A 24,867-nucleotide genomic window follows, 5' to 3' on the forward strand; every position below is an offset into this window, starting at 1 on the left:
TTTCTTGCAGTGAACATCAGCAAAAATTCTATGCCTCATCTGAGTATAATCTACATGATAATTGGAGGTTTAAATTTAATTCTATTTACACTGACTTTAACACTTTCAACTCAAAAAAATTACAGTTTCATAGTGTCAAAATAGCATTAGTTTATCTTCTTTTAAAAAAACATTTTTAACAAAACATATTAGAATTATGTGTAATTTTTTTATAATAAATGTGAAAAAAATTTGCCATACAAAGGTGGTCAGTGGAAGACCCTACAAACAGTCTTGTTCCACATTATTGGGTTTTCCTTCTGGTTTGATTTTTTTTTTTAATTTAAACTTAACTAATACTTTACTGATTCAGTTTTTCCTTCTCCCTTTTAGTAATTCTTTTCAGGTTTATTACATTCATTCTGATGGAAGTTTATAGTTCATTCCACCATCAAAACTATTCTTAATAGATTCTTCTGAATAGTATTTTATTTCATTTCATCCATCTGCTCAATTTAATTTTGTGTTTCTTTGGGAGTATGACCTTTCTATGACTTAAGAAAGAGAAACAATAAAAGGAATATTTTAACTTCTGAGGACAACAGTGCCACTGTTCAAAGATAATGTTTTAATGCCTGTAAAATAGAGTTTAAAAGTTCTAAGGGGAGTATTTTTTTACAGTGTCTTTGCATTGATGTACTTTGGTGTATGTTAAAAAAGCGTAGCGTGGTCTTAAATGGTTTCTGTATGTTACTCTAAAAAACAAAGTACAGATGACGTCCAGTTTATGTCAGTTCATCTGTGTTTTACTAGCTGTGCATGTATTTTAACAGTGCAAAATCTTGTTGTAAGAATAAAGAATATGCTGCAAAGAAACTCCCCACGGTCTCCTTAATGAACAAATAGGAGCAGGAAAGCCGCTGACGTCAATTCAGGTTCATGAGACTCTGTCCAAGGTGCTGAGGATTAGAATTCCATTCAGCGTTGGGAGACTATATTGTACCTGCTGCGGAAGGTCAGCTCAGGGTGTTTGATCTGTAGTCTGTAGTAAATCATTGCCCATATTACAAGATTATATTCTGTGTTGGTTTAGGGTTTTGGTACTTTTGATTTGGGTTTTTTTTTTTGGTTGTGGGTTTTTTTGTTTTATTTTTTAAACTTCCCATCTGGTATATATAGAGTGTTAGAATGCTGTAACAAAGTGAAATTTGGGCTGGTAATTTTATATAGGGATGCTGAAAACTCAACATTAGCAACCATTTGTCAACTCTACTGGCCTTAACTCAGGCTGGTGTCTCTATTTCTTTATCTAGAAGGCTTTATTCAATTCTATACATCATTCTGATTTAACTCTAATGCAGTTTGTTTCTCTTGTTCTTGTCCAAGTAGTTTGAAATTTTATGAGAATAAGCTAGAAATACTTTTGTATCACATAATGGCAATACTCTAATATATCAGACAACACAGTTCTTCCTAATTAATATTTCTGGGTGGAATATTAACATTGCATGTGTTTTTGAAGGTCACAATAGCGGTGACCTTCCATCTGAGTAATATTCAGGAGATGTGACTGACATACAGTCCAATGGCTATGTCTAACTCATGTAGCCTAGTTTTTTCTGTCACCATGGCAACAGAGTAATAATACTACTTCTGCAATAATACTACTTTACACCTTAAATATAATGGAGGAGGGTAAGGAATAAGATATATATGCCAGTGATTGTTCTTTGACTGTAGGATTACCTCTCTTTCTTTAGGCTTTGAGAGAATAAAGTAAGGTCTAAGTGTTTTTTTTAATATGGAGAACATAAAATGCCAGCATTTTTGGAGAAGATTCAGACTATGTTATGATATGGAGAGAGGGAGTTGAAGACTAGGCAGTCTAGTGTGGTGCTGTTGTGTTCAGCTTATTAGTGGGCAGAGCAAGGAAGGAGCAAACACACATGTACACATCTCAGAAGTTAACTGACAGTTGCTCCAACTAGCGCTGCAGTGCTTTGTCACAGCCAAGCAGGGATGGGGAAGGAACGGAGCACCCACTCTGACCAGTCCCAGTGTCAGGCTCTGGGTAATGGGTCAGTGACAAGCAGGCACCACTCCCACCTTGGGCACTGTTCCTGCAAGGTATTGCAACCAGTGTTCCCCCCCAGTCTGTATTAGGGCCTGTGCGTGTTAGGCAGGTAGCCGCAGACTGGCAGTTGAATCAGCCCACAGCAGTATCAGGGTGCATCTTGACAGACGTGTCAGGTGGTCATTTGCCCTGTCATTTGTTGAATGGCCTATGCTGATGTTCATAACATTTTAATATAAATGCACATTTCCAGAGGTTGCATCGTGGATACTATGTTGTAATTCCAAAACTAGATTAGGAGAATAACTACTTGTCTGTTAGGCTACATTCATGTGATGCCTGGATATGTTAAGGTAATATTTTTGCCAGACTATAGGTGTGGTGTTTGGCTTTATATAGGAAGTCTTAGGCAACAAGTTATCATAATTTAATACTTTGTAATGAAATTCCAAGCTACTGCCTTTCTGGTTAACTCTTGGTCTTTTAAACTGCACTTACTGTTTATAGTAGCGCTGAAGTGTTCCAGTACAGCAGTCATAACACTTGTGCTAAGTGTCCTTTCTCACCTTCTGTTAGATCTGTTGTAAGTATTTACCATCATAACGTGAATTATTAGTTCATTAGGGAAATCAGGGTACAGAAAAGTTAATTAAAAGTGAAATAGTCGCATTTCTGTAAGACAAGAAATACCTTGAAAGTTTACTAGTAATCGTTGTTAAAAAGTGGTGTGTGTGCTTTGCAAAGAAATAATTTCTTCTGCCCTAGTAAAGCTAATTATTCTCAACACACGATAGCTATGTCAAATTGCAAAATCAACATCAGACTTTGTATGTTGTAGGAATTAAAACACCATCAGTTGAGTTAATGAAGAGCATACAATGAATATGATCTCATTTTTGCAATGCAGTTAAAGTGAAAACCATTTAAGGAAGAGTTGCAAAAATCATAATTTAGGGAGAAAACTAAACAATAAAGCAAATGTTTACTGTCTGGTTTAATTACTTTCTGCTTAGAGGTATGCATTAGGTTTATTTATTGTTTGATTTCAAATTATTTTAATGGTTTAAGAATACAGTGGCTAATGGTCCATTCTGAAATCAAATGAATACAATCTTCTGTATTCAATTATAGAACGCCAAAGAAACTAATTTGGGATTGAGTCATTACGATCTTCATCTGAAAATCACTACTTGAAATTGCAGGTTAACATAAGGATGGGAATGTGAAAGAGAACGTGAAACGTGGAAGAGAAAGAAAATTCCCATTCACATTTAATTATTTTTCTTTAGTATATGGCTTAAGAAGTTTTGTCCTGGCCAAAGACAATAGCAATTTTCTTTTTGCATACATATAAGACAGATAAGAAGATTTATTTTCCTACTTTCCTCCAGATATCCAAGATACATGGTTCTTCCCTTTGTCAGAACTTTGTATGCACCTAGAAAACATAGGACGTGAACTCAGCAGTCTTGACTCAAATAGAGACTGAGAACACTCAGTATCCTTCATCAATCCTTCCAGAAATGAAAATTAAATTATGGGAGCAAAGATGAAGCCCTGTCAAACTGCCTAAATAAAAGTCAAGAACATTTTTTACTTCAGATCATTGTAGTCAAATGTGTCAATATAGGTAAGTTTTACATTAAAAGAAATTTGGAGTCACAAGGTTGGCAATAAAGCAAGTATTTTGTTGGCTGCCAGTCAACTAGTTATTGACAAGAGAGAGGGGATTTGGTGTTGTCATACGCTTGTTTAAAGTGTTTGATATGATGAAGAGAGTTCTTTTCTGAATCTTATCAGTGTAATACTTTGCTATGGCAACCCTGTATCTTTACAGAATATTAATTTATTGAATTCTACCCCATTTGAGCCTAAGTGAGGTACAATGTGACTTGCTATTCTGCAAGTTTCAGTATTTATGATGTATTCAAAGACTGTATCATATTTAAATTTCTCCTTTAGGTAAGTGTATGTGCTACAATAAAATATAGACAAACTTCTACATACATTATGGTTATGACTGTGTATCAGTAGGAAGAAGGAAAAACTGAAAGGATCTGGGGATTTACCATGCAATTATCCTTCCATGTCTCCAAAGCAAGTTGCTTTTAATGGATTTCTAGTAGCTTTGAGAGGAAGCAGCATATATTTTAGTTTTCTTCTTAGTTTTTCTTCATGTAGAAGTCTGAATTATTTTGTTTTGTAGTTGATATAAAATTTACTAAAACTACTATTAAAAATACCTTTTGTAAAGATTGTAAACATTGAAAATACCTCCTAGGGTCAATAGGAGCATATGTAGAAGTGTCTTTAGGCAATGGATAGAGTTTGTCCTACTGATGAGAGTATTTTAGCCACATATTACAAAAATTGCCATTTTTCCTTTCATTATGTGGGAAGATGATTAGGGGCCTGGAACATCTCCCCTATGAGGAAAGGCTGAGTGAGCTGGGTCTGTTCAGCCTGGAGAAAAGAAGGCTTAGGGGGGACCTAATTAGTGTTTATAAATATCTTAGACTTGGGATGCAGGGGGAATTGGCCAGCCTGTTTTCAGTGGTCTGTGGGGACAGGACTAGGGGCAATGGCTGTAAGCTGGAGCATAGGAAGTTCCGCACCAACATGCGGAAGAACTTTTTCACAGTAAGGGTGACAGAGCCCTGGGACAGGCTGCCCAGGGAGGTGGTGGAGTCTCCATCTCTGGAGATATTCAAGTCTAGTCTGGATGCCTATCTGTGTAATGTGAGATAGGGAGCCTGCTTTGGCAGGGAGGTTGGACCCGATGATCTCTTGAGGTCCCTTCCAACCCCTAAGATTCTGTGATTCTGTGATCTCAGAAGAAGAAGTTTATACATAGGCATCAATATATTGACCAAACAACTAAAGTTAGGTATGTTGTGTCTGTATTTATATGTGGGTGCTAAGAGAATTTAAGATGATACAAATTATGTTGACATATTGATTGTAAAAGTGATAAATTAAATATGTATATTAAAGAGCATTAAAATGATAGGGTTGTGGGGTTTTTTTTTGGTTTTTTTTTTTAATTCTAGTGATTCATCTAGGAAACAGGTTCTTGTGTAAAATTTGACTTCTGCTTTACGCATGTGTCATGGTTTAACCCCAGCAGCAACTAAGCCCCACACAGACACGCGCTCACTCTCCCCTTGTTGGGATTGAAGACAGAATCAGGAGGGTAAATGTGAGAAAACCTGTGGGTTGAGATAGAGACAGTTTAACAGGGAAAGCAAAAGCTGTGCATGCAAGCAAAGCAAACCAGGAATTCATTCCCCGCTTCCCATGAGCAGGCAGGTGTTCAGCCATCCCCAGGAAAAGCAAGACTCCATCACACTTAACCGTGACTTGGGAAGACAAATGCCGTCACTCCAGTTGTTCCCCCTTCCTTCTTTCTCCTCCCAGCTCTACATGCTGAGCATGACATCATATGGTAGGGGATACCACTGTGGTCAATTGGGGTGTGCTGTCCCAGCTGTGTTCCCTCCCAGCTCCTTGTGCACCCCAGCCCTCTTGCTGGTGGGGTGGGGTGAGAAGCAGAGCGGGCCTTGGCTCCGTGTAAGCACCGCTTAGCAACAGCTAAAATGTCTTTGCATGAACAACATTATTTCAGCACAAATCCGAAACACAGCCCCATACCAGATACTGTGAAGAAAACTAGCTATCCCAGCCAAAACCAGTACAGCATGACCTGCCTTTTTTTGCACTGGTAAAACATGTTTGGTTACGTGAACTCAGGTTGTTATTTTACCTGAACAACGTTTCTGTGGCAGTTTCCAAGTCATGCTGTATTTTTTGGTGCTCCCCACCCTACTTCATCTGTGTGGATTAAATTTCCTTGTCCTCATAGAATCATAGAATATCAGGAGTTGGGACACGTAAGGATCATCAAGTCCAATTCCTGGCTCCACACAGGGCCAGCCAGGTCAGAACATGTGGCTGGGAGCATCGTCCAGATGCTTCTTGAACTCAGTCAAGCTCAGTGCTGTGACCACTTCCCTGGGGAGCCTGTTCCAGGGCCCAACCACCTCTCAATAAAGAATCTCTTCCTAATATCCGACCTAAACCTCCCCTGTCTCAGCTTCATGCTGTTCACTTGGGTTCTATTGCTGGCTGCCAGAGAGGAGATCGGTGCCTGCCCCTTCGCTCCCCCTCATCAGGAAGCCAAGGCATTTTGTCCATTTGCCAAGTATGATTCCACCATGCTTCCTAGAATCTTTACCTTACAAACTTCATTCACACAAATCCCACTAATCATGCTCCACTCATCTGGCTGGATAATAACCACTGAAGTCAGTGCTGATCTAGAGACAACTGCTTTTCAAATTTCTATGCTATTTCAATAACAGTGCACTCACTGAGAACCTCCCTTCTTCATTTAATCTCCTCTGTACCTTTTCTTCCTTCAGTGAGCAGTATATCAAAGTAAGTTGTCATATATTCTGCAGAGAGTATATAGATGCAACTGTCAGTAATTCAGACTAAGGTTAGTTTTGAGTCTCACGGGAAGAACTTGTGGAAATACTAAAGCTGCCTCTAACAGTTAATTGGAAAGCTTTTTCTCTCATTTTCAGATACGCAAGTATAATAGTGATTGGAAAAAACTCATGATAATGTCTTTTGTCACCATAGGGAAGAAGAATTGTGCCAATTTAATGATGTTCTTTTCCTGTCTTGAAAATGTCAAATCACCTTAGGCTTGGTTTGATCCCCCTAGTGAAGCTCTAATTTTAATGCTGATAATCTAGAAAAGATTTTTCAGCAGCACACAGAATGTGTTCAGTGCATTGCAATCCATATGCAGAAAATCAAATTATACGTGGCTGTGATGTCACCTGTCTCAGTGCATAGAGTTGGCTACTTGCATCCTTTTTGCCACAGAAATATTGGTGCAAAGGAGTGTTGGTGGGGACGGTGCTGCAACAGCAGAGGAGGAAGAAAAGTCAGCACTTAAGAGAATGAGAGGTTTTGTTAACACAGCAGCATTTTGGAACTGGTTGTCTCCTTGATTTGAACTGACATTATTCACAGAATTGTAGGGGTTGGAAGGGACCTCCAGAGATCATAGAGTCCAACCCCCCTGCCAAAGTTTTAATTAATGTGGATTTAGAATGAAATAATTTTGTTGCTTTCCTTATTTAGATTTATTTTTTTACATTTTAGCTTTTCCACAGAGTTGACTACAATGAGTGTGACCTCTCATTTTCAATAGGAAGATTAATCAATAAGAACAGACTTCCCTTCTACCGCCCACTTCAAGCACCTGCCATATAATGAAAGGATGACAAGCAGAATGCTTTTGTGTATCTTTCATGTAAAATTAGAGAGCAAAGGTTGTATGTGCTTTAACTTGATTATAATGTAAGATTCTGCAAATATGATTATTGATGATACAGCACAGTTGTGTCTTAGTGCTTGGTTAGTTAGCACAACACATGAACTTTGATCATTAATTTAATAAGTTTTAAATCTCACCTTATCTTACTCCATGTCAGAATGTTGTGAGATCCTTTAATCAGTTTCCTGAAGTTCTACTCCTCTTGTTTATTGATCTGGTGAGGTCAGCACAAAACAAACAGCTGTACTTTTGGCCAGCTAAGTTAGGCCTCTTAAGAAGTTAACAAATCATTAAAAGCTATTTCCAACTATACCGTGTTTGTCACTACTGCTAAGCTTATCCATTTATGGAAACCGTTAAATGTACTGGTTAAGAAAAACCCCACTGAAACAACTCACTAAAGAAAGCAGCCTTGATTAATTTTCTTATTAATTTGTATTACTTAACTAATTGGAGAATTGATAACAGAATGTTTGAGTGATTTATGGCATGAAAAAGAAGACCAACGTTTCCCTCCTTGAAAATGGAAATTGGCTTGTCAGACATTTAGATGAAGAATGATCAATCAATAGGATTTTAATAAGGAGAAGGTTTAAAATTGACTGAAGGTGGCTTTTGTTTAAAGGTGATTTGGTATGTGCAAATTACTAAGCTTTCCCTGGAGAGGATTTTCAAAGGCAATAATGGGGACTGATTTTCTTTGTTTATTCCATTCTCTTTCTGTTCCCCTTGCCAGGGATTTCAGTACTTACCTCTCCATTGTGTCTTTGAAATGTCCCTGCCTGCTTTACAAGTGCCGTGAATTATTCTACTTATTTGCATTTATAACTATAATTTTTAACTGTTATTTTTCTCCAGTGAGCATGTTCTCTGGATAAACATTTATTTTCAGTATAAATCCATGTTAAGTGTAGGGACTAAGCTGTTCCTATTGATTTTAGGAATGCAAATTTCAGAAGTATAGGCAGTCACTGGTGGAACAGAGTTGACTTGGAAGCTCCCATTAAAATCCTGCCTTTTGGTTTCCTGTTGGGAAATCTAATTTAATGGGCTTAGTGATAGAAAGCTGGTTGTCCTGGCAGTTACAGTCACTTGGGTTGGCTTGTTTTCTTCATTAGTGAAGTCTCTATTGGGCTCTTTGAAAGTGAGGTAACTAAAGTTATGTTTAAAAAGCTCCATTCCTTATGTAGTATTAATCACAGAGGTATACAAGCTGGGGATCCATGCCAAATGTGTTAAAACAGTAAACTGTAAATAGCACACCCAGGAAAATTATGCTTTTCAGTACTTCCTCACAGGATATTTTTTTCTCCACTTAGGTTTCTTACTCTGATTTCACTTTGTTTACTTAGCTCTTCCCCAAGCTTTCTATCCTAGTGACTTAGAGGCTATCTTTATGTTCCAGGCTCACTTTTGTAGCTAATCTCAGGGGGTTTTTCCCCCAACACTCCGTAAGCAAGTGCATACATGTACCACAGTGACAGAAGAGGTTGTAATTGGGTGCAGTTTTCTTTTTCGAGGTTATGATGAGAAGAGCACACTGACTGCCCCCATCACAGGCGAAGTTCAAGTTTCTTCCCCAAAGCAGAAGCTACCAAAAGCTTTTGAGTTAAAAATTTAGCACTTTCCTCCTGTACAATTTCTTTCCTTTTTTATTAACACAAAAAAGTAATGGTTGTTTCTCTTATCTTCTTCATTGAAATGACTGGAACCAGGATGGACATAGTATTTATGTGTTTTTCTTGTTTATCTAGAAAATTACTATTAAAATGCAAATTTCACAGTTTTGAGAAACGAGAAGGTGTGACTGAGTCAGAGCAGTAATGCAGACCTTGCTATAAGCCTTAACTGTAGTTAGTATTTGCTTGTGAATTTTGTGTGTAATTAGAATTACGCTGTGTTTATAGTCACTCAAGCAAATTTTCAAGTACAAGGATTTAATCCTTCCACTTCTGAATATGTGAACATGCTCAAAAATCTCTTTGAGCAAGTTGGTGCATCAACACTTTTGTCTTTCCAATGAAAAATGCATACTGCATTTTCCTGCTATATGGCAAGTTCCACCAGAGGTTACTAAGCAGATCTCTGAATTGATGAGAAAAGGTTGAGAGCTTGAATTCTCAATAGAGATGACACTTCCTGATAGGGAGGTACTGTGAACACTTTCTCAGCCAGTTCTGCTCTTTGGAAAGGTTCTGCTTCATACAGTCAGCTTTGAAGCCAGTGTAATCTGGGCAGAAAGGACAGTGTTCATTCACGGAGCTTGAAGAGTGAAGGCAGAATTATCTGATTTAATCTGACCTTCCACAGTTCTTGTGATGCTGCGTTTCACAAAGGTATTGATCTATTTAGCCCAGCAGCCTTTCCTTGGTTAAAAAAAGGAAAAAAAAAAAAGAAAAAAAAGAAGAAAGAAAACTCCCTTTTCAAAACTGAAACCCCACCCTTTACCAATAAATGAATGTCTAGGAAAACTTCTAGATTTAAACTCGATTAAAACCCAAGCAAACAGATACCACACCACACACCCTCAACATAATCAATCAAACAAACAAAGAGAAACCTATCCAAGAATTACTGATTTATGTTAATTAAACCTTAAAATCAGAACTGGAGGACTAGATTTTCACTGTTTGTGCATTCATGCAAGTAGAATTTTTATTCCTTTTCAAAAAATAGCTTTTTCTTGTTGCAAAGATATTATAAATAACTGAGAAATATGGAAGAGTGTATCTTAATATATATTAAGTATATTAACATATTCTGTGATTTTTGTACACGTACTGTTTTCTTACCTCTACACAGCTCATACACGTAGCTCTTACAGTTCCTAATTTGTCCTCCAAAGCCATGATCCTGAAGAATGGTATAAATTTAGCAAACAGGCATTGCAGGACTTCTAAGGTTTGGAAAAACAATAGCTCTGGCAAAACCAGTAATAACTAGTACTTGTATGATAGGGGCAGAAATTTGCTGGTCTTTGTTTACAAATTATAAGTTTGAAAAGAGGATGTGACATAATATGACTCCTTGAGCAGACAAAATCAAGAGGTGCTTTACCTGCTGGGAAAGAGAAATCCATGAATAGCATATTATGACATGGTCGAGTGTGACACCTAGAGGCCATATGTTTAGGATCTCTAACTTTTTTCAGTTTCAAGTTTTGCACAGCACATTTTTGGACTTTAGGAATGGAAATCCCAGATGTTGAGAGACAAAGTATATTGCAGCCTATTCATATTATTTTTTCCTCATATCGTTCATGTTTAGCATACTTTTTGTGGCTTCTCTAACCAGGCTCCCTAGCACTGATACGAAGAAAATTTACAATTACTGAGTGTTGTGAAGAGTGCTTAATGCTCTGCAACAAAGCCCTGTATAGCTTATTCCAGCCTAAGTTCTCAACATCGAATAAAATTCTTGGAGGTCCCATCTAAAGAGAATCCTTACAGTATACTTTCATGTGTCATAAAATACCTGCAGGAAAGTTAGACTTATAAAATGCAGAGCTTGACGTTTTGGCATGTGAATTTAGATCAGGGAATAAAGAGAACAAAAGCTTTTTTTTTGCACTTTTATGTGTTTTATTTAAATCATGAATCTTGGAAAACAAATGTACATGTAGGGGAACATAGCACACCTTCCACACTTCCCTAAAAGATAGGGGTGCAACCATACCACTGCATCCCACACAGGGGATATATCCAAGGACATCCTCATACAGGAACTGAATCGGATTAGTATGTGACAAATTTATGGTCCTTTTCAGAAATGTGGGCTACTGTATTATCCCGTGGGTATTGCCTGTAATAAGCTCATTATAAATCTAAAGCTCTACTATCAGAGAGATAGTTGACTTACTCATCTTTGGTAGCACTTGTAATTTTCATACTTAATTGAAGGGAAGAAGGCTTGGAGATAAAATGAGTAGAGTTTAGATGAGGAGGATTTTGAGTTCTGTACACAAGAAAGAAAATAACTTTCACTCTTTACAATGTGGGTGGTACTTATTTTTGTGGTACTTTAGTCCTCATGCAGCACAAATGGTAGTGTTTGTACAACATCTACATATCCAGAGGAATGGACTGAAACTTCTCTAAAGATTTAAGAGCTAACCACAATCTATGAAACTGAAGGTGATGCTCTGGACACACCTCTCTCTTGTTTACTCTAGAAACAAATGTGCCATATATATTTTTTACTCTCATCATGCTCTTTGATTACTCTATGTAGAAATACAGTGTATTCAGGGTGGAAGAGAATATGAACCTGAAACTTTTATTCATGGCATTTCACAAACAGAGAAGGGTGCTAGCATGTGACTGCCTGTTAGCCGAAGAATACCAGCAGGCTGATGATTCTGTTTAGCAGGCAGCTTCACATAACTAGTGTCTAAAAAGTTTATATCTATTCTCCTCTTTCCACTAAATAAAAGGTAGTGCATGTTGTTTTGGGTTTGGGTTTCTTCTTTTTGTCATCCTCTAACCTTTTAATGCTAGGAAACATAAAGTAATTCCAATATTTCATGGCTAACTCTACCTCATTTTCATAAAGGTCTTTGAGGTTAGTCATATTTTTTCCTAGAAAACAAAAAAAGTGCTAACTTGTCAATCATTTGTACATGAGGTTTGCAGGCTCCACATAGCTGTTGTGCTTCAAATAAACAATTAGATCTGACTAGAAATCTACCAAGACTCCCATGTTGGTGCTCCAAAGCACAACACTGAGACTATTATGTTAGAGATACAGATACTAATGTTGTAGTTTATTTTCACTGCTTTGTCTACAGGTTTCTTTTCAGAAGTACTTAACCCTTTATTTGGGAATATCTGTAGCCACAACTGATGAACTGGGGTCTTCAGGCATGCATTAGAAGATGGGTTGCCAGCGTGGGAAGGAAATGGTGGTTGGAGAGGGAGGTCACCTTCCCTGTAGTAAATAGGAAGAGGGCAAGACCATGTTGGATATTTTGGGTGGAAAGGCAAACAACTGCTCTCCATGAAAGGCGTGCTTATAGCAGCTGAAGCTTGCGATCAGGACATGTTGCCTCTTGTGTCTGAAGTCTTAGCTCCTGCTGTTAGGTTGGTGTGGGAGTCTCTGTCACCAGCCTTCTGTATTCCTATGGTTTCACTGGCCTTTCCCTGCCCTGATTAGTAGAAGATGGGTGTATGTACTGCAGAAGTGATCTAATGTTTGCTAAAGACAGCTCTTCAGGAACCCTTTTTTTTTTCCCCATACACAAAAATACATTTGCATAATAAATATTCCCTCTATTCTGTCTCTGTGACATATTTCTGAATAGTCTGAAAAGCATCATAGCTGCTTACAAATAAAAAAAAAGGTGAAATTATTTCCCAGTTCGCTGATTTTTGACAGAAAAAACCCTGGTGCAACCATAAAAGCTACTGTGAAATTATTTTATTTTGATAACTTCTATTTTAGTGATGTTTAAAAGTATGTTGTCCTATAGTTGCATAAATATAAGAAAATACTTGAGTGTTTGTGTGCTCACCCTCTCCCATGGTATTGCTTTGTTCTGCTGTCAAAAACCACTTTGATTCATTGTGCCAACTACATGGATGATCTGTTCCCTGATGATGTTTCTGGATGATCTGAGTCACGTACAAAATATTTTCAAAGGCTTTCTTTATGCATTCATTAAAAAATATCTAGGTGGAATCCATTGTATTTAATAACTCTGAAAAGGTGCCTTTTCCCCCAGGTTACTCTATAAATTTGATGTTTCCCCCGGTACATAGCTCCAGCTAAAACATGAAAATTTCTACTCTTAATTTTTCAAAGGGATGTGTAAATTACCTATGTTTTATTTTAACTGTGCAAGTCAGGAAAGTTATTGCCACAAATTTCCTGATGATCTTAAAACTTTTAAGCCCTTAAATTCTTAGTCTTATTTTTTCATACTTTATGAAGCTAGCATTATTTTTATTAGCTAAGTAAAATATTCTCAAGCCTGTCTAGGTAGTATGTAAAATAATTTGCATGTGAGTATCTTATCCCCAGATTTACCTGTGAAATTGCTATAATTCTGTAAACTCAGAGAGCATTTTGAATTAAAGCAGTATTCTGTCCGATTCAACAAAGCAAACCATAGAATCATAGCAGGCTAAAGGGGTTTTCATGCTTCCTGAAGTGAATACAGTGTCATGTCGCAGAAGTGACTAAAATGTATTTCCAGAAGTGCTTTAGCTGAGGGTTCAAGTTCTGCATCAGGATGCTATAAATTTGTTAAGATCATGGCTTTCTATGTATTCCTTATCAACCTATAATCTCCTGATTGTTGCCTGTTTTTCAACAGCTGAGGAACAGTAATCCACACTTGCTTATCTCTCTTAATCACAGCCTCACGGTGCTAGAGCTCCCTGAGCCTTTAATTCCCTCTTAGAGGCGTAACAGAGTGGAAAGTAAACAAAGACGAATTTGCAACCTTCAACATTGCTAATTTGCTCTGATGTCAGAATATTTAAACAGGCAAGGGCTCGAGAATTATTTGATCATGGCTGATTTTAATCTAATGCATGTGAAAAGGCTGAGTCTGGGAAGGTTGTGCAAAATGACAGGCGTCCCAAGAGAGGTTGACTGAAGGTTTCTTCTTTAAACAACAATAGCTCCATCATTTTCAAACTCTGGGTCCTGCGTTCCTACTGTGTGTATTTGTAGCTGTTTGCGTTTTTTAATGAAACTTTTTTAATATGATAGCATTTTTCTTGAAAATTCCTCATTTGCTTCCCAGTTTATAGGTGTCCGAAACCTGATCTCCTGCTTTTGCATCTGTTCACTGGGTAGTGGGTGGGAGAGATAAAGATCCCTATTAAAAAAGCTTTGTCTCTCTCTCCCTCTCTCTCCCCATTTTTGTATCATCATGACAGCCTAATATATCCTGAATACTTTCATATGTAAAAATCAGTGTATGTTTTAAAAATGATTGATAACTTGTTCTTCAAAAGATTTTAAATTACACAGTTGACATTTATGCATGTATATATGTGTACATACTTGCTGGATCGAAAAGGGTGTTATCTTGCATTATATATTACACGCACACTTCATCTACCACGGAGTTGAGGTGCTTACACATACATACACGTTATCATGTACATATATTCATCTGTCCTCACAGCAGACAGCTGTATGTTATTACCTGAAACAGATTTGATAAATATGCAAGGCAGACTAGTGGTTTTGTGTCGTGTGTGTGTGTCCCCTTACATTTCCATTAAAAAGATCTTAATTGTCTGTTGCATGCGTGTGTAATCACCTATTTTTTGTTGCTTACAAAATGGTTAATGCAGAGTATGTATTGTTATCAGAACAAACGTCTGCTGCTCTCCTAATGAATATATAACGTTCTGGTTATGTCTGTTCTGGCTGTATGACTTGTGTTTCTCAAGCACGCCTGATGATGATTCCTTTTTATTTTTTTTCCCTCCTTCTTCAGCGTGTATCGCTCGGGATATTCCAGGGAGAGACGCGCCTAGGAAAGCAGCCTTCCGCAGCCACTCTCTACGCCGAGATTACAGCGCTGGGCTATTTGTGTTCCTCCTCATCCCTGCTTCTCTCTGTCTCTCGCTCTCTCCAGCTGGTGTAAATGACTGCTGCTGCCTCCCAGAGCAAGAGAACCTGCTCCGTCAGCTGGAGCCCCCTGCGGACAGCTGTCTCGCTTGTAGCTGATGGAAGACTGCTACTAGCCGCTGAATGGGAGAGCGCGGAGCAGCGACCATACTAGCAGCCGCCGCCGCCGCAGCAGCAAGAGCGAGCGAGGACTCTATTGTTCCCCGGCCTTAAACAGTTTTTCCCTTTCCGACTGCCATGCACGGTAGCGGGGGAGAGGCTTGCGCTCCCCTTCTCCCCGTGAGGAGAGCCTGAAGAGGGGAAATACTGCTCGGAGAAGGCTTCCCAGCTGCGCCGCGGGTTTTGGAGGCGGTGGTAGCGGGCTGCTGGAGGCATGGAGTTGAGCGAGGGGAGCGCTGCCGTCTGCCCTGGTCCGAGGGGTTCCACCGTGCCGTCCCGGTGCGTGGGAGTGCTTGTGCTGCTGCTCCTGGGAATCTGGGATGCTCGGGCGCAGAGTGAATTTCAAACTTCGTCGGTGTATTTGTGGAAGACCGGTAAGTGCACAAGAGCAGTGTATTTATTTTGTTTTTCTTGTTGTGAGTAATAACCTTCTCGCGTGCTTTGTGTCTATGGAGAGAGAAAGTTAAGTCAGTCTAAGTGACTAATGTTTACTTGGAGGATTATAGCGGGGGGGAAAAAAATAGGTCATCTTCCAGGACTCCACCAGCCAGGCTAACGTGGCAATTAAAAAAGCACATCTGTGACTCCGTGGCACTGTTAGTTTTTTCTGTGTCTTCTGAGGTTTTTAGTTTTGGTTGGTAGCTCTGGGATGCATGTAAATAGCAAAGGTCAGGGTGATGGTTTCCTTCCACAGTGGGAAGAAACGTTTGTTGTAAGTGAAGGCAGCAACGTTAACAGCGCTCTAAAAATATTGACGTTTCACAAAGAAAGATGTAATTCAGCATGTCTAATCTCTGTGCTCTGTGCTGACATGTAATATATTCAGCGTGGTAATTGATGGGGAGTTGGGTTTGTTAAATTTAGGTTTGTTGCACCGTATATAGGACATGTGAAAGCTAATGATGGATTAGGTGAAATAATCCAAGTGATGCCAGATCTCATAACTGAAGAGCCAAAGGCAAATAGGCTATGTGGAGTCAGCACCACGATGAATAGATAGATAACTTCCTCTGCTCTGGTACTAATGAGTTGCACGTCTGTTTTAAAGATTGCATAGTCATAACAGTGTTACTTAACTTTGCATTAAAAATCAGTGGGGAGTATTTCTGTGTCTATTAATATATTAGAGTAATTCAGAACTCTATCAGTGATGAATATGTGCATTTCAGTTGTCTAACGCTGTTTTAGTTCTTATGTAAGTGGAGTCAAAGTCTCCTTTAGGAAATTTAAAAATTTTAAGCCAGCAAATACTTCACATTGGCTTTGGATTGGCATTCTTCCCTGTATATTGCCAGAATAAAACAGTCCAAAAAAGTAGTGGATTTGATTAAAAATCCCTTTTCCATTAAAGAGTAACATAGTAGTAAGGGAGAGGGCAAATTAATCATTTGTCTGGAAAACAACTTTGAGAAGACAGTCTCTTTCCTGGATGGAGGGCCCCAGCCTTCTGCCACAGAAGCAGATCAATTTACAATTACAGTGATATCCTGAATTTTTTAAGAGGCTCCATCTATCCAGCAGCTCAGGGAGGAGATTAAAAGGAAATTCATTTAAACAAGAAGACAAGCTTTCCAATAATGCTAGAAAGAGAAATCTGAAGAAGGGAAAATCCTCTACAACTTTCACTTCCAACTGAAAGATGGGTCCAATGATGACAGTGACCATTTTTCTTCTTTTGAACTCCCAACAGAGTCAAAACATAGTTTTCACTTCCACTGAAGACTTGTAAATGTTCAGTGTAAAATTAAATGCTTAAATACACACAAAAGTTTATGCAAAAGCATAGTAATAATACAGCATTTTACACTTGCCCTAAATGGCTAGGCATCAGTAGAATAAACTCTCCAGCATTTTGCTGTCTTCATTGAACAGTTTAATGGGTTGTGTTTAAAAAAGTGAAAATAGTAATGTGTTGAGAGTAATAACAAGTCTAGTTAAATAATCCTTAGGCAGGCGTGCTGTCCTATTGCTGTGGACTTAACTCCCCTTTCTTGGCATGTTGCACCTGTACTCCGGAGTCACGTCGGTCAAACCAGCAAGAAGGAAGCTGGGTTGGCTTTTGTTTTCTCTTACTCCCTCCCTGACAGAGAGAAGCAGTCAGGAACTTCTGTTTAAAACAAGTATTATCTAATTAAGTTGTCTGATGAAGAGCCCATTCTTGCCTTCAGATTCTCTTCCGTGACCTCTCTCTGCTTTGCCTGCAATAAGGAATAGGATAAGCACGTTCACTGTGCAGTTCTTAATATAATCACCGATTTCATGATAAAGAGATGAAAAACAGGTCAGAGTGGTTCTTGTCAAACAACGACTGGCAAGATGCAGCAAAGAAAGAAGTGGGTCTGTGTTTGGCTGCCAAGGAAATCTGCATGCTCCTTTTCTTAGCTGTGTGTTGAGTTTTGCTGTTTCCCCGCCTCTTTTTGTGGGAGGTTCTAGAAAGTGAGAGAATTGCTGGCCAGTGATCTGAAGGGGTATCTAGTATGTGGTGTATAAAGTTCAGCTAAGGTTTCAGGGGGAGCAGTAAAACTGAACAGTAGTGAGTTCAGTGGACTCAGGTGGTATTTGCTTTTCCATCTGTGAAGGAAATGGGTGAGGGGCATGCGTGGCTAAGACTGTGCCTAGGAAATGTACTTGATTGTTTGCCTTTTGGGACCCGTAATGTCTGGGTTTTTTTTGAGAAACATGCTATTTTTGTATTGAATTTAGTCTGACATCAGCTTTTCAAAGTGCCATTTGTGAACTTGCATGTGTCTTTTTATTTCTAAAGACTTCTGAAATAATATCATGCTGTGTGCTACTCCAAGTCTTCTATACCTGTTTATTGCATTGTATTTTGTTAAGGATGCCCTTCATAATCTGTAGGGTTTATGAAGTTTGAGTTGAGGCATTCTTTCTCCTATGATATAAGAATTGTGGTATCTGGTAAAGTTTCCTTAGACTTTTTTTTTTTTTGAGAGCCTGCTGGTTTGTGTTATGGAGTTTGTATTTTGGGATTTTTTTTGTTGTTGTTGTTTTGGGAGGGGACAAGAGCATTCTTCTGATTACAATTTTAACTCTTTACTTTCAATCTATGAAAGACTCTCAGGGTTCCTCTATTATCATCCTCCTGTCTGCTACTGTAAAGATCTGAAATGTTTGTAATGATCAGGTAAACAATTTAGGGATTTAATTATCTTTGATTCAGCATGGACAGTATTGTGAACAACCTACTTTGGGCAGGGAGATTTAACTAAATGATGTCCAGAGGTCCCTTGTAATGCCCACCATCCTGTGATACAGATGCCGTTGCTAAGCCATTTCTACTTGTCTAACTAAAACTGCATTGAAGTTTTGGCTTTCATAACTTTTTTTATCTTTTATGAGAATGGGCATTTGCTGTTACATATTTATGCTACCATCATGGCGTGTGTAACAGACATCTAGTGTTTTGAATGGCATTTAGAGAAACATAGATGGTTCAGGTTCTACACTGTTGCATTGAACTTTTATGAGTTCCTAAAATATTATAAACTTAATTCATATTCTACTTTAACAGAAAGTCTTACTGAATTGGGACTGTATATGTAAATTTTTTTTTTCCTCACAACTGAGTAAAAACTACTTGTGTCTTAACTTTTGTTAAATGTTATTGTCCAATTTCTTTTGTTTTTAAAGTGAATTTTTCACATTCAAGAGCCGTTTACCTTGTTTGTTACCTACCATACGCTAGGGTTTTGGTGGACGTTTTGCAGCAAACAGTGAGCATTGCTGATGTGTAAATGAAGACTGCCATACAGCTATCACTCTTCAAAAACAAGGAGATGCATGTGGTTTTTATCTTGCTCTTTCACTTTAGGATGCAGGCCACATACATACCATTTCTATCCAGAACTGACTAAGCGTAAGCATTTTGTGCCACATCAGAAATCTCCTTTACTTCCTTCTGTGTTGTGCTTCATTTGTTTTCATTAAATCAGCTGGCACGGTGATCTGTGATGTGCTGTCAATGTTGGGTGTAATGCCTTCCTACAGTTACCAATATAATTACTGAAGAGCTGTGCAAAATCAGAGCAAGGTTCAATCTCACTGCTAAATTGCTGTTTATGACAGTTTGAAGTAATGCATGTTACACTCTTGAAGTGGAAGATGCAACCTTGGATTGATACCTCTGGAACAAAAAAAAAAAAAAAAAGCCCAAGAAAAAAATATCCAGGAGGCAGTGCTTTTGCCATCATTATCTGGCTTAAAGACTATTGATCAGACCTCAGATAGTATAGATCAGTATAGCTCTGCTGAATTATTTGAGGTATCTGCTTTTGTGTGATACCAGGACTTGTTCTGTGGAACAACTGCTATCAGATGTTTTCCCTGTCTTTGTTAAAAAAGAACTTGAATTAGGCTGTTTGTAGGTAACAATGCCTTTTTAACGTTCAAGGGGGAAAAGTCTTCATTTCCCAAAGAGAACACTTAAGTAACCATATTTTTGGGGTTGTGTTTCAGTATGTAAGAATTAGTCCTCCATAATAACTTGCTTAATGTTTGAGGCAGTGGAGTATCAAAGGAAAGACGTTAATGTGGGTTTGCATGTGCTTCTGAGGAAGTGGAGGTCCAGAATGAAACTAGTGTGCCAAGAGGCTTCCAGTGGCGCTAGAGGGGTGTTCCAAGGTCTCAAGTCCAGGAGCACTCCTTAACCTCTTTCAAATGAGCTTTTTCAGGCAGTAATATCTCTCCTTGATTCTTCTGTGTTCCCTCTTGGGAAGAAGACTGCAGAAGGGGCCTCCTCCTTCACCTGAGGAACCCATGAACAAATCTTTCTGGTGTTTCAAGGTGTTACTGTTGGATCTTTGAACCGCATCATGCTTCTTCACTACTTGATAAGAATGTAGGTTTCAAGACCTCTCTGATTTTTAACCTCTTGGTTTCCAACTTGCCCACAGGTAGAACAAATGTGTATCATTGTGCATCTATGTCAGGTTTTGCAGTTTTACCAGTTCCAAAGCCCAGCTCTATTTTAAAAATATCTTGGTGCCACAAGTGGAATTGGAGAGGAGTTGCCAACATTTTTTCTGACATTTTTTTGTAACACTTTCAAGCATAAAATCACTGAATAAAATGCCCATATTTTTCCTATGTATGTCCCTAGAACTGTCCTTATTTTCACAAGACTGAGTGTTCCTACCTTATCTTAATGCTGGGGGGGGTGGGTGGGCAGAAGACCCTTCTAGGACCAGCAGTCCATCGAGCATTTCAAAATGTGCCTAAATACACACGGACAGCCGTGATCATGGAGGGGGTGGAGAGGGAGGAAAATTACCTAACCAGCTCTCTAATTAAAGCACTTTACCTTTCAAGATTTGTGTCAGTGTTTGTTGAAGCTGTTCCATGATATAGCAGAAAAAATCCTATTTGTTTCAGTATTATTATTTTTTTTCCCAGAAGAAGAGTAAAGAATTTCTGCAGTAATCACAATTTGAGACTAGAGGCAGATAAGCCTATGTCAGTAAATAGAAAGCTCCTGATTTTAAAGAGATTATGAAGGAATGATCTGAAGAGGCGGATTAGATGTGAAGGCCTAGGGAAAATGCTAAATGAGAAAAGATGTTTTAACTTGAGACCTGACTGACAGGAAGGAAATTCGCATGTGATGATGAAAGAGGGCAATGAGGACCTCTTCAAGGGAAAATAGAGCTCTAGTTATGGCATGGCAAACTTGAGCTGGTACCTAGAGATCCTTGAGCAGGGGGAGAGAGAGGTCAAGATTTCTAAACTGTCAGTGTAAAAGATGGCTTCTGGGTTTAATCTTTTTGATCCTGAGGTCTTCAATTACAGAATAAGATAAAAGGAATATTATTAAAATCTGTGTTTCAGTAGCTTTTCAAAGAATAGAAATTATTCAAGCAAAATGTGGTAAAGATGTTTTACTGTTACCTCATTGATTTAAAATATAAATGATCCTCCAGGACTGAGTATGGTTAAGTGTTGGTTACATATGCTCTGTATAAATTTATATTAATTTGAGTTACAATTTATCATTTCTATTGCCTTCTGTAATGTGCATATAAGCAACCACACTGTTTACTGCCTGTTTCCCAGTTAAATCTGACTTTTATGTAGTCAAATGAGACTTGTCTGTCTATGACTTGAATAAGGAAATATTAATTTTCATCAGGCATGTTCATCACTCATGCTCTTTGCCCTCATTTATCAAATATCCTTTCAGATTTTTTTATTTAACAGAAATTGTTCATGGCAAGTATTTAGTGTTTGATTAATGCAAAAGGTTTTTAGTGCAGGCTGGCAACAAAACATTTGGCAGAGATATAGAAAATGGTTGGTTTAAAGTTATTATTTATAAATATCTGTTAGTAATCTGTCATTCTTTAACAAAATCAGAGTAAATATTTAAATGTTCAGAGAAAAATTTTCATCTGCTGGATTTTTTTCCTATGAGCTGATACTATAAGCCTCTAGTTAAGATAAAGAAGTGATGTACTCTGGGATAATAGTTGACTACTTGTGTTTTGAAGCTGTCAGAAGAGTGGAAAAGGTAGCTGATCATGTTATACTGGTAGCAAAAAATGTGTGTCTGGATTGTTTTTGGCATGTGCCCTGGGGTGCTTATGCTAACTGGATCAGCTGAATCCCTCAGTTGATAAGGATAGAGGGAATAATAGAATACCTCAAAATCTATGGGTGGTTTTGTTCTTTAGGCTGGCCACTCCATCGTTGGATTAATTCAGTTTATTAATAATCTGCTAGACAATGTTTTAACTTTACAGTTCCCAACTCCATTTGATGTCCTCTTTTATCGTCTTCATTCACTCGGTTGTTCAGAGATCGGAAGCTCGTGTCTTTTAACAAAATAACTGCAGATTTAATAGAAAGCCCAATTGCTATTTTTAGAAGGCTGCTATTCTCAAAGACAAGTAGTAATCTGTATTTTGAGGTAATATTTGCTATGGCATAAATTAAATCACACATGAAACTACATACTGTAACTTTGAAAGTGATTTCTGGTGTTTAGGACGCTATGTATGTTATATTCATTGAAAGTCCTTTCCTATGTTCACAACTTTATTGTATGCATCTCTTTTTTCCTTCAATCCCCTTTGATCTGTTTTCTGTCCACAAACAAGATGCCTCTGTGTAATGGGGTTGGGAGATCCTTCTCTGGATGTATGTCCAGTCAAAACTGAGACTAAGGTTGAACAAAAGCGGTGGGTTCGTTAGAGGGGTAAAGATCTGCTTAAATTGAGCCTGACAGAATTTGAAAGTCTGGTGGCTTGGTGTGGAGGCTCAGCAGAGGCAATGGGCTGGCAGACCCTACAGTTGGAGTCAACAGCAGCATTGACTTGAGGTTTTATTTATGGATTTCTTCTTTCTATGTATCTTTCCGTCTAGTGAGGCAGTAAAAATATGGAAGAATTAGATGAGAAAAACATATCTCAAAACTAAAAAAGTCACATTATTTGGTAAAAGTTTTCTAAATGATCTTATTAAAAAAGACTATTGTTTTGGATAGTAAATCTCAGTCAAGCAAAAGTTAATGGAAGTGGTTTTACTACCCCTAGCACAAATTAATCTCCCCTGGAAATCTTTTTATTTACTACTTTAATATGAATGCTGTACAGTGTTAAGCATATCAGTGTCTGGGATTTCACACAAAATCCACCAGACATTTATTGCAGCAATCGGCGCATTCTCAGCATTAATTAGCACTGCACATTTTGGTGTGGCTGACATTTCTGGAAGTTGTCAGTAGACCACAGTAGCTGTGTCGTTTGAATTTGCTTTCTCTATCTTGTGAGCATCGCCAAGACTATTTTGGTGATTTTAAGTTTGTGGAATAGAGGAGGAAAATCTGGTGTATTTGCATGGCTCCAGGGAAGGAGTGGCATTAGATCCAACACTTACTGACTGGCCCAAGTGAAAGATTTTGGTGTGAGCCCTAGGGAATGGTGTTGCTGGAAACACGGCAAATGTTCCAGTGTCCAGATAGTGGTAGGAGTTTTTTATAGGTGTTTTGAGAGAGATACTAAGGAACTGACTTAAGTTGACAGGGAACTGTATTGCATAAAGTGGGTTTGAGGGTATTAATTGGAAATGTTTTCTGATGTTATGAGACATACTTAAACATTTTAAAGATTGATGATATCTGCTAATCCAATGAGAAATTTCTTAATGAGATAGGTTATTACTTTTTAACTCCTGTATTATGCAAAATGAAATGTTTGTATTAGTGAACAATAATATAACCCTCCCTATGTGTGCTGTGGAATAGCTATTTTACCGCTAAGCAATTAGAGAAATAAAGGATAGAACAGAGAGAGATTGTTTTATAATGACTTGTGTTTGTACAGTGCCTAGCACAATTGAATTCTCAATTGCTGGTGTTCCTATGTACCACAGCTTTATACAAAATGGCCTAATTAAGACTTGTTAAAGATGCTGTTTACAAAGATACGAAGATAAATTATTAACGTTCTACAAAAAATTCAAATAATTTCAAGTGCCAAAAATAGTTCAAATATCTGATATCAGGATGCCGTGAGTAGAGGATAAATGGAGGAGAAAATTGTTTTCATAGGAAAACAACATTATGGGAAGCACTAGAAGCAGGGTTGTCTGTTTTATAGTTCCAAAATGCATTGTTGGTAGAAAATGTCTTCAGTAGTTAGAGGAATGTTTTAAAATGTTACTTCTACGTTCAGAAATTTGGCAGTCATCCCTTCTATTTGCATGCAGCAAAACTCTTGTTTTACGTTTGATATGAATATGCTTTGTTATCTTAAAAGATCACTTTTTCTTGTTTTGTGGTTTTCTACTGGCTGGTTGACTCATGTATATTGCGATGAATTTTTTCCCTGTTTTATTCTGTTTTGCTTGATTTCCCTATGGTCTTCTGTCAAAATAATGTACAGTTTATGGGAATAGGGTAAAAGCTGTTACAGTAATGCTACTACATCTTGCAACAGGGAACATCAAACCTTATTAAAAAAGAATAAAAAACCACCCCATTATAAGCCAGTGAATAGTCTGGATCTTGAATTCAGCCTCAGTGCTGCAAGTGGTTTGCAGTGGTGACACTGGGAATCTGTTTCCTCTTCTGTAAAGTGATGTTTATGTGAGGATAATTTTCTGTAGGTCTCTGTTTTTAAAAACAAAACAGAACAACCTTTGCAACTTGTGGGTTGTTGGTGTTTGTTTTTTTTTTTCATATATTTATCATGCAGTTCCCAAGAAGCCAGTGCTTTAGCATACATGTAGTACTTGCCATATGCAGGCAAAAATGAATGTAATGGAAGAGATTAGGACATCTGGGAAATAGGAAGAAAGGAGTTAACGTAAGTGGAGAATACAGACATGAAAAGCATGGGGCAAGCAACCTGCAGCTATTTTCTGTTGAATGCAAATATTTTAAATAGATTGTGAGGTTGAAGAACTTTGAGGGCTGAGAGAAGGTAGCAATTGCTGTGTGAACAGATAACTCATGTTTGTTAAAAACAATTTGTTTCTACTGCATCTATCTGGAAGTTATTTTCATTTCCAAGGTCTAAAACCTTACTGAACAACACTCTATGGATCCAATGCCACTTCCTTACAATACATATAGCAGTAGGTTACCTAGGTCTTCAGTGTATGACTAAAAGAGTAACACAGCTTGAATTTGTGGTCACATGTAATAACAGAAGGGTGGTTTTTTTATATGTACCAATCACTTATTTTAAGAATTTCCAGCTTC

At 38.0% G+C, this 24,867-nt stretch overlaps 1 protein-coding gene across 1 annotated transcript in view; it reads left to right on the forward strand.

Annotated features, from left to right (window-relative positions):
• THSD7A (thrombospondin type 1 domain containing 7A) overlaps window positions 1–24,867 on the forward strand; it is a gene marked incomplete at both ends in the record, with an annotated part of 276,654 nt that overhangs the window by 67,328 nt on the left and 184,459 nt on the right. Inside the window, one exon of the mRNA XM_084260677.1 lies at window positions 15,349–15,523. Within this exon, the coding sequence (XP_084116803.1) occupies window positions 15,349–15,523 (175 nt within the window). The remainder of the gene's footprint in view (window positions 1–15,348; window positions 15,524–24,867) is intronic.

Source organism: Gallinula chloropus, assembly GCF_964237585.1.
Source record: "Gallinula chloropus genome assembly, chromosome: 2".
Taxonomy (NCBI): domain Eukaryota; kingdom Metazoa; phylum Chordata; class Aves; order Gruiformes; family Rallidae; genus Gallinula; species Gallinula chloropus.